The 11,663-nt window shown below is 29.0% G+C and overlaps 1 protein-coding gene across 1 annotated transcript; it reads left to right on the top strand.

Annotated features, from left to right (window-relative positions):
• The first annotated feature begins 1,997 nt into the window (after positions 1 to 1,997).
• On the top strand, positions 1,998 to 7,190 carry LOC112746944 (L-tryptophan--pyruvate aminotransferase 1-like). Its single transcript, XM_025795049.3, has 5 exons — positions 1,998 to 2,195; positions 2,403 to 2,709; positions 5,488 to 5,771; positions 6,345 to 6,652; positions 6,730 to 7,190. The coding sequence occupies exons 1-5, from the start codon at positions 2,065 to 2,067 to the stop codon at positions 6,933 to 6,935; spliced, it is 1,236 nt and encodes a 411-aa protein (XP_025650834.1). The 5' UTR covers positions 1,998 to 2,064; the 3' UTR covers positions 6,936 to 7,190.
• Positions 7,191 to 11,663: the final 4,473 nt, after the last annotated feature.

The following is an 11,663-nucleotide window of genomic DNA, read 5'->3' as shown; positions in this document are numbered from 1 at the left end:
AAACGTAAGTTGATATAAATTTTCTTCTTCTAACAAGCAACGAGTTATAGTTTAAATATCTTAAATTTAAGTTTTTTTAATTTAAAAAAAAAAAACTCTCTTCCTCTAAAATAGTTGATTTATTATTAAATTGCACTAATAAAATCAATCATAGATCTTGTTTGAAATCACATTCCAGAAAAATTTCCATCTATCATCTCCAAAATTTATTTTATACGAGATTACAAATACAATGACTTCTCCTTATGACTATAAATAATTAAAAAATATAGAATAATAAAATAATTGAATATAAAATATAAACTTAATTATTCTATTAATTTTTAGAAGTTTGTCAATTTTTTAGTTAGATCTTTATATTTTTTTCTTTTTAATTGGATCTCTACATTATTTTTAATTTTATAATTAGATCCTTCTTAATTAAAAAATATTAGAATTAATTAAATATTTCTCAGTAAATTAAAAATATCTATAATTAAAAATTTAATTAGATTTTTTATCACATATTTTTTAAATAAATATTCTATTAGTTTAATATTTTTGACATAAAAGAACTTAATGACAAAATTGAAAGCAACGATGTAAGGACCTAATTAAAAAAAGTATAAATATTTAATTACAAATTTGATGAAACTATAAGGACCAACAGAATAATTAAACCTAACATATATTAATTAAATTGATACAACAAGAAAACAATTATGTTATCAGTGTAACTAAATGCATAATTAAAATATGATTATGATATAAATAATATTCTAATTTAATATCAACTAAATTGATCATTAAATTTATTATTGTAATGAATGGATGTAAAAAAATTAATTAAATATTATCTATATTTTCACAATTTATATGACATTTTAAAACTTTTAATACCTAACAATTAAACCCTTTAAAAGAATAATAATTGGGATCTAATCAATTTGTATATACCTTTGTGATTGATGCTGAATATAATTAGAACCTAATTAATTAAATATTAATAATTATAATTATAATCACTGAAACATAATTTTCTATTTGAATTTTGAGATTAAAAAAGTGTTTGAAATAATACTAAACATATATTAATATGGTATATAAATTTACTATATAATAAAATGGAAAGAATATACAATTAATAAGATTTATACATGATTAAAATTTAGATGCGTGTATTAATATTTTAAATCAATTAATAGAAAAATATATGATTATATTATTAAAAAAATAATATTATAATTTATTACTAATTATATTTAATGTAATTTATATAAATTATATAAATTAAAACCAATAAAGATGTTAGTAAAATATTGGTGTTGTTGGTATGATAATAAAAGAGAAGAAGAAGGGTGTACACGCTCTTTTAATAAGAGTGATTTTTATTGATGTTAAACCTGTTTGGTTGGATTTTAGATGACAATAAAATTTGAATGTATAGCTGATTCCATTAAATAAATGAAAATGTGATCAAATGTTAGTTTCTATGAATAAATAATAAGAAAGTTCAGCACATTAAATAACATAAACAAAATTGATTTTATAGATGAGTTGGAAAGGTGGGTGAGAGTGGAGGATTCTTTGCTAAAATAAATTAAATGATTAGATCAAATGAATAATGTCAAAAATGGAAAGTTTCAGGACTTTTTTGACCGCTGAAATCTATTGGTTTTCTTCTGTTTTTAATATTTTGTTGTTTTGGTGGTTGTATCTTAATTGTCTGTCTAATATTTTTGTTAAAAATTTTTTTGATATATTATTTTCTATTTGTTGATAGATCAAAAATTTTTCAAAAGGAGTCATACACAGCAAGTCACTTGTCAAACCAAATTAGTAAGAATATATTCTTTTTATGGTATGTGTAAGAAAATATTTTACCGAATACAAATGGAGAAAAAAAATTAAATCACGCATTCATACATGATGCATGGACCTTACCTTGATTGGGATGTATGTGCATAGACCTCTCTTCCTCTTATATATATATATATATATATTCATACTCGCTAATAGAATTCATCACAAGCATTATTATATTTAAATCATAGAAAGAGTTGTCACTTCTTCTGATTATCAACTATGGTTGTCCTGAAGGCTGCTTCTCCTCCTGTTCCTTCTGTCAACAAAATTAATAATGGCTACCCTTGTTCCAATGGCACCATCAAGCCTCTTATCACCCCATCTCCCAGTTCCTTCATCAATCTTGATCAGTAATCATATAACCCCTCATCCTATATATAAGTCTCTCTTTTTTCTTTCATCCCACGTTACATATATCTACATACTCTGTTCGTTCTTTCTATATGACAGTGTTACTAATATATGCATATTATTATTATTGTTATTAAAAAAATAATATTATTATTCTTACTCTAATATATGATTTGTTTTAATGGAATAAAATGAATTGAATTCAGAGGTGATCCAGAGGTGTTTAGATCATACTGGAGGAAGAAGAGTGAAGAGTGTACGGTGGTGATAAACGGCGAGGATTTGATGAGCTACCTGAGCGACACGAGCAACGTGTGCTGGTTCATGCTGCCGGAGCTGAGGGAAGCCATCCAGCGGCTCCACCGCGTGGTGGGGAACGCCTCCGTCGGCATGGACAAGCACATCGTGGTGGGCACTGGCTCCACTCAGCTCTTCCAGGCTGCCTTGTTTGCTCTCTCTCCTTTGGATTCTCCCAATCCCATCAATGTCGTTGCTGCTTCTCCTTATTACTCGGTTTGTTACTTTTTCGTCTCAATAATTGTTACTTCAAATGTAATTCCTCACTGCTTTAACTAACAAGTCAAATTGAATCACTAATTTGGCCCCTTTTTTTGTTTTTTATGGTCATTTTGGGTATAGTTTTTACACTAGATTTGCTTTTACAATATTTCTTATTTTGTTATTGCTGTTTATATCTTATTTGATGTAATAGATTTTACTTTTGTTATATTTATAAAAATATTATATGTATCTTGTGATTTATTTAATTTATTTTAATATATATTTTATAATAGTAACTAATTTTATAAGCATTTAGTATTATTTATTTTTAGTTGAATATTTTAAAGATTTTTAAACTATTAAACGATTTTTAGATTCTTGATGAGAACAAATATCGAGCAAGTAGTATATTTTTTGAAAAAAATATTTTCTCTTTTAAAGTATAAGAAAAATAAATAAAAGATTTGAAAATTATCTTCCTTTTTCATGTAAAATTTTTTTCCCGTCTAATTTGATATTTAAAAATTTATGGAGATTCTTTTGATTTTTTTTTAATATATAACTAATTTGGCCATTTATTTGTTTTTTATTGTCATTTTGAGTATAATTTTTACAGTAGATTTGCTTTTACAACATTTCTTATTTTGTTATTGCTATTATTTCTTAGTTGATTTAATAGATTTGGTTTCTGTTATATTTATAAAAATATTATATATGTATATCTTATAATTTATTTAATTTATTTTTAATATATATTTTATAATAATAGATAGTTTTATAAGCATTGAGTATTATCTATTTTTAGTCACCAAAAAAAATATTATTTATTTTTAGTTGAATGTTTCAAAGATTTTTAAATTCTTGATAAGAACAAATATCGAGTGAATAGTATATTCTTTTTCCTTTGCGATAAAATGTTCTCCCTTTTAAAGCATAACAAAAATATATAAAAGATTTGAAAATTGTCCTCCTATTTTATGTAAAAAAAAAAATTTCGGTCCAATTTGATATCTAGTAAATTATGGAGATTCTTTTAATATTTTTTAATATATAAATTATTTCATAAATAAGTTGTTAATTTTAAACAGTAAATTTAATATATTTGGTTAATACTTTTTATGCCACAATATTTGCTTATATGTGGCATCTAAAATCTGTTTGGTTTAGTATTTGTTCGTCTAGATTTTTCTAAAAGATTCATCCTCTAAATGCAAATGTAATTTTATAGTCTAATTCATGTTTATTTAGAACTAAAAAATTTAATTTTTGCATTCACTTTCTTCTATTAGACCATTAATTAAAAAAAATTATTTTCTATCTACCAATTATATCATTTATTGTTAATATAATAAATTTTATTATATTTTTATAATATTTTTTTCTATTTTTTTTAATTTTTATTATTTCTTATTTATATGAGTTTTTTTTATGAAATTTTTTTTGTATTTTGTATTATGATTCTATTATTCTTATTAAAAAGACCAAATTAAATAAAAATTAACAGAAAAATAATATTAAAATCATAGCAAAAAATTAGATCTGAAAGAGTACTAAAAAATATCAAAAGTATTAAAAAAATAATATTAGAATTTATTTAAATATTTAAAATAAATAATAAAATAATATAAAATAATTATTAAAAATTTATATTTTTTAATAATTTTTTATTTAAAAATAATTTTGAGTAATATTATCTAAAATAAAATTTAATTTATTATAATATATTAAATATAAACTACGTTGATACCAACAAATTCTTACTTAAAATTAATTTTACAAAATTAATTTTATATAAATAGTTGTTTATAAACTTTAGGACACAATACCCAAAAACAATCTAGTCATTCAGCACTCAGCCTTTGGATTGCTAATATATATCTTGGAAAAAAAAGGAGACGAAAAAGAAAAGCCTATTTTATGTTTTGCGTGCGTTGTCATGTATGGTAGATGAATAATATATTGAAAAATTTTTAAGTATATTAATATACTAGTGTTTTAATAATTTTTTAACGGTTAATTTTAATTATAAAAAATATATATAATTAAGATTATTAACAGTTAAAAATGATTGATATACTGTTATATGTAAAAACTTTTTTAATATTAACATTACGTTTCTTGTGAACACTACGTCTCACTTTGCTTTATGATTATAATACCTTTAAATAATTACTCCAATAGTTTTTATTTTTATTTTTTTATTTTAAAAATTACATTTAATTTATTATTTGTATAAACAATCGAACATATTTTTGTAAGAAATTCATTCTCCATACATATATAATTTAGTTGTAGTGAATTCTAAAATAAGTGATGATGAGGAATGGAAGGGTGTTGTTGCAGAAAACCTTATTAGGAGACCAAAATATGACAAACATGTCTATTGGGAACACTAGGCTTCTAAGGGAACATGCAACAAACACATGATTCACTTAGAACCACATGGATCCTTAGATTCTCTATCTCACTGTATGCAAACATTGTAACATGGCCGTGTCTCTCTCCTGTCTTCTTAATTATTTGATTAACTAACACTCTTGGATGAACCACTCATGACTCTAATATTTAATATTTCCAATCAATTCATTTTAGAAGTGATTGACTTAATAAACGATGATCCAAATTCCGTGCCATTTAATTTGCACATGAAACGGCGCCAAATGATATGATTCTTTCGTTATTAATCATTTATCATTACTATGAATGTCTGATTTTAACAGGTTAAAATTATAAATGTTAAGTCAAATAAAATCATTTTAAATTATTGACCGTTTGTTATTATTATTGCAGGAATATCAAGAGGAGGTTGAAATTTTGCGTTCGGGGTTGTATCGGTGGGGCGGAGATGCTAGGGAGTATGATAAGAATGAGGCATATATAGAGGTGGTAACCGCCCCTAACAACCCTTGTGGAAGCATAAGGAGAGCAGTGGCAAACTGTGAAGGTGAAGGGAAAGTGATTCATGACTTTGCGTATTATTGGCCACAATACACTCCCATTACTCAACAGTATGACCATGATCTTATGTTGTTCACATTCTCCAAATGCACTGGCCATGCCGGTTCCCGCATTGGGTTAGTTTTCATCAATCATCCTATCCCTCTTATCATTTAATTTAAACGGGTAATAGAAAAAAAATAAATAAATTCTTGACCTTTTGGTCAATAAACATTTGTCTCTCTTATCATTTAATTTAATTTACTTTATGTGTTCACAAATCATCAATAATTTTATTTTTTTTAATTTTAAAATAAAAAAATCATGTGATAATCATTTTTCTTGTATTTCTAAAAATATTAGTTTCTTGTAATTTCTTTTAAAATATTTGTCATTTTAAAATACTAGAAGGTAAAATTAATAAGAACAAATATAAAAAGTTTAATTTTTGTGTTGCAATGTGCATTGCAATGATTGTCATATCAACAATTGCAACCGCATCCATAGAGTCAAATTATATGAGTATTTTAAGTACAAGTTTAATTAAGAAGTCAATTTGGTTTGGTTAATATTAACTCTAAATCTTTAAAAAGTAATTTTTTTAAAAAGAGATTATTTTATAATAAAAAATTAACTAATGTTAACTAATTAAAAATTAATTACCTTACTTATTTTTTATGTATAACTAAATTTTAATTTTTGATGTGAAGATGGGCAATTGTGAAGGACATTGAAGTTGCAAGGAAGATGACGAGGTTCATTCAGATGAGCTCAATTGGTGTATCAAAAGAATCTCAAATCCGAGTTGCCAAGATCATAGGAGTGATCTGTGACAGTTATCAGAAAATAGGATCGTCCCTAGATTCTGATGAGCTCTTCTTTGAATATTCGAATCGCAAAATGAGAGAAAGGTGGGAGAAACTAAGGGCAATTGTTGAGAAAAGTAATCTCTTCTCGTTGGCCAAGTACCCTAAGGCCTACTGCACCTTCACTAACAACACATCTGAATCTTACCCTGGTAACTAAATTCATTTCATTTTTATTTCTTAGAGGCCCAGGCGATGTATGACTCAGCATGCATTTTTTATATTGCAGCATTTGCTTGGATGAAGTGCAAGGGTGGCATAGAAGATTGTGAGAGTTTTCTGAGGAATTTGAAGGTGTTTGTAAGAGGAGGGAAGCGATTTGGTGTTGATCAAAAGTATGCAAGGGTTAGCTTACTCAGCAGGGATGAGATGTTTAATGAGTTCTTAACTAGGATCTCAAATATTACCAGTGATAGAAAATACAAGTTAAATTGACACATATTTGTCGAATGAAAATTAATCTTTTATATTAGATATCTGATCAGATAATTAACTGGCAGATATATAGATGCGAAGCTAAATTAAGAGCTTGGTTAGGTGTTATTTAATTATTAAAAGATATATTTTAATAAAAAAATTTTTTTATTTCTTAGTGTATTTTTGCAAAATTTTATTTTTTGTTTTTTCTTTTATTTAAATGTTTCAAATTTTGAGTTCATTATTAAATACATATTACCTATTTTTTCACAACTTCCGATAGAACTATTACTAACTTTAGGTATTCTATTTTACTTTGGCATTTTTTTAATAAGATTTTATTTGGATAATATTATCCAAGAGACATAAAATTGGATAAAATATTATTTTAATTTTTAACGTTTTTTATTATAAAACATTCAGCTATTGTTAATAAATATTATTATTTAATCTACTTTCTTCTATAAATTTAATTATAATAATATAATATCATACTAATGATTTAATTTTTATGTTACGGATCTCGTACTGTAACACGCTCACTACCAGAAATTATGCTTCCGGCTGTGCCATTCTAATAGCAAGAAGTATTACGACTACTTTACATACTAAATATTAAAAATAGGACCCTGTGACTTGATACTGTATCGCTGATTTCTTTAAAAATCGGAATAAATACTTTATCTTAAGAAAAATACAAGCAGGCATAGATTCATATCCAAGACTCCTTAAATAATATCTCATAATATAATATACATATAAAACATACAACTCCTATCCCTCTTACAAACTTGTAATAAAAAAAAGACGAGGGAAGAAAATAATCTAATTAACAGAACATCATATAAACCAAACACAATATAACTCTTCTTAATGCTTCTTCATCCGATTCCTGAAAAGGTAAAGCTGTAAGGGGGTGAGAACCTAACCACACGGTCTCACCATGGAGTTTCAAAGTTGTCATAAGAAGATATTCAATAAGAAAACTGTTTTCAAGCTCAGTGATTATCAATGCCTTATGAATCTTTTAAAAACCAATAGGAAATCATTCAAAACCTTTTCAAAGAAATAATGTTTAATCTTTTAGAAATCTGAAACATTTCCTTTCTTATAAGAAAAATCTCAATCAGAAACCAACCACGCAATCAAACAACACCATCATTAATTCAGCATCAAAGTTCATTCTTAAATGTAGTACACCAGGACAAACACAGGCAAGACAGATAAGGAAAACACAAGTAGGTAGCAGTTACAGCAAATAGTTCAAGTAGCAGTTAAGGACAGTTTAGCAATTAGGCAAACCAAAACAAGTTCAAACCCAAACAAAGCAAACAAATGCATATGATGCATGCCTGTCCTATGACTGATGAGGCTCATCTGTCGGTTATCCAGCCAACCCGACAAGTCTGAATTGTCCTTAGACTGTCCCCCGACGTGTATCCCCAAGAGTCTATGCATAGATTTTTCTCAAATAATCAATATTGCTCAATGAGGGTAACATTCCTGGGAATTTATATAGTGCCCAGTCACACTTACGTCGTAGGGTCAACAGAGTATCGAGTTTTCAACCTGGTACACGTGGTGGCAAGCCACGACACTTAATCCAGGGAACCTCGTATCTCAGATATTTCAAATTCATAAGCCATATGAATAATTCAAAGATCATATCTCAACATTCTCAACATCATAATCATTCATCAATCCAAATCTCATTTTTAAATTCATTCAAAAACCATATTTCAGAGAAAATTCTCAATCATCCTTCTTTCCATTCCGTTCATTAACAATTTCCAATCCAAAACATAACTCTTCCTTTGATAAATGAGGTAGTTTAAAATCATATAATACTTAAACCTTTCTAAAATAACTACTTTCAATGAAACTTCTAATTATATAAAATTTCGGCAGCATCTCCTCTAAAACTCGGATACTACCATCCTTTTCGGGTCCCATCCAAACATTTCTCAAACCATTTCCAAATCTCAATCACTTTCCAAAATTCAACCAATTCCAGTATCAAATTATTTTCAAACCAGACGAATTCCAATAATAAAACTCTTTTTAAAGTCAAACCAACTCAAGTATTAAATCATTTATAAAATCAGATCGACTCAGAATCAAATCGCTTTAACTTCAAACCAAGAAAAACCAATTTTCCTAATAATCAAGTAAATAACTTTTCAAATCCACTTATCAACAATCGTACTTCGCTCAAGCAATCAAGCACCCAACAATCCAGTCCAACAAACCATCACATCCACAAGACAAATATAATCACAGAAATATATCTTTTTGCATCAATATCTATTTATCACAACTCTGTAATGTAAAATAGATTTTAAGAAAAATTCCTACCTCAATTAACTGAGTTCACACAAATTTATCGTGATAATTCCCTCTCCTTTTAATTCATGGCAGCAGATGCGACTCTCACGCAATTAGAACGGCAATGGCAGCAACCGAAACAGCGGTAGCAGTAATGTTAATCTTCACCGCATTGGTCATGGTTGCAGCAAAATAAAAGATTTAGATTGGATAGGAATTAATAGCAATTTCAACCCTGGGGATTCAAGACAAAGTAAGGACTAGAATTAAAATCAGAACATGAAAACCATAGCAGTGATAAAACAGAACATGCAGATGGACCAAACCTATGGGAAAGATCAGACCAATACCAGGATAACAAAATCAAAACTAGTAGCAGCTTCAACAGTCCCGCGACAACACTAGCATCAATATTCAATCTAATTGTAGCAGAAAATAGAGTAAAAGTAGAGAATTAGAACGAGTTTAAGGAAGCGAAGGACCTAAAGCAAAATAGAGACAGCAAAGATACCTTCATCAGTGACTAACGGCAGCGTAGAGTTCAGTGGTGGTCACGGCGGCATCCGACGGCGGCGCACCACAGAGAAACTTGCGGTGACAAGTAGACCTAAGCTTCAGTGGCGGTTTCTGGGCGGCCGCGGCGTTCTCCGGCGGCGAAGATGCGGCCAGAAGCTTTGGAGGTGGCGGATCTAACGACGATGGCATCGGCGACACGAGCGGCAACTGTGCGCGGCGGCTGGACGGGTCGCGGTCCTCCCTTCCTCGCAGATCTCTCCCCTCTGCCCGTGGCTCTGCTTGACGGCGACGGATTCAGAGGCGGCGACGGATTCAGAGGCGGCGGCGGCGGACACGAAGGCAGGGCTTCTCCTTCCTCGCGTACGCTCTTTTCTCTCTGACGATAGCAGGCGACCCAACAGCAGCGACGGCGCGGCGGCTCCTCTCCCTGCATCGGCGATGACGGCGATTCGGGATGAAGGCGACGGCGACAGCAAGACGCAAGGCAGCTTCTCTCTCTCCTTCCAGTCGCGGCCTCTCTCTCTCTTTCTCAATGACTCGACGGCGACGACGGCTCCCAGCCCCGCCGGCGCCGTCCCCTTCCTTCCCCCCTCATCCTCTCAGCTCTCCCTTCCTCTCGTGCCCCCCTTTCTTCTTTCTTTCCCTTTCTTTTGTTTTTCCCTTCTGTAGATTAGGTTAGGAAAAAATTAAGATGAATGTGGTGGCTAGGGTTAGTTTAGGAGGTTAGGGTTAATTTGGTTAAAATTAGGGTTTTATTTGGGAATTTAGAGTTAAGATAAAATTCATATGAGTAATATAACAATTTTATAAAATTAAGAGTAATAGGATAATTGAAAACCTGTTTTAATCCAACACTAATATTTATTAAAAATACTATTTATTTATCAATTTACAAATTATTCTCAAATAAATAATTCTAATTCAACAACTATAGATAATATAATTAATTTTCTTTATTCATAAAAATTAAAGTATTAATTTCTAGAATCACAATTATTTAAATCAAATCATATAAATTCTTATTATTTTACGATTTCTAAACTTTATAATTTAAATATGAAAATTACCCAATAATTGTAAAATTAGATAAATTTTCTAATTTAATTATCAAAAATTGATTTAGTTAGCTTTAATAAAATAATCTCCGAAATTAAAATCTTTAATAAATAAATAAATTGAAGTTAGTTCACAATAAGATTTTTCGAAAATTATCAGTCTTACACCCTACCCAACTTATAAAAATTTTCGTTCTCGAAAATTAGCGTATTACAAAAAGCGTTACATGGTTTAACACTTTGTGTAAAAAGCAAAGAACTTTAGCATTCATATTTGTATAGTTTCAAATACTTTGATTACCACATAGCATAAAGATATAAGGGTAGGAGTGTAATTGCAAGACAGAAATTACAAGGCAAGCTTGATGCAAATGACGACATGGTTCAAACATGTAATGGTAAGGCAAGGTGGTGATAGGTCATAAAATAGGCTGGGGTCAAAACGACGTGCTTAACATTCACACATTGATCTCGCACCAACTCAGATATTCAACTATTCAACTTTCAACATAACTCATCTCTACCATTCTTAATCGTACTTCATCGATCAATTCATCCAAGGGTTCTCAACCTCATCAAATACTTTGCAAATCTTAGTAGTCATCAACTTAACATCAATAAAACTCTTTTTCATGAAACAAGATTCCACAACTCTTTGCTACGTTGTATGTTTACAAATTCTACCTTTTGTGTTCATCAAACGTGTTCTAAAGGGCTAATGTGTCGTTTACTAAGCGTACGGTCGCACAAGACATCAAAACTAATCTCGAGTATACTCAGAAGGATAATAGACCATAGAAAAGAAAGAACAGTGACAAAGACCGTGTTCGCGAGAATTTGAAAGAATTAT

The sequence above is a fragment of the Arachis hypogaea genome, chromosome 15, assembly GCF_003086295.3.
Source record: "Arachis hypogaea cultivar Tifrunner chromosome 15, arahy.Tifrunner.gnm2.J5K5, whole genome shotgun sequence".
Classification (NCBI taxonomy): domain Eukaryota; kingdom Viridiplantae; phylum Streptophyta; class Magnoliopsida; order Fabales; family Fabaceae; genus Arachis; species Arachis hypogaea.
The sequence above is the reverse complement of the archived record's forward strand: the minus strand, read 5'-3'. Positions and strand labels throughout refer to the sequence as shown.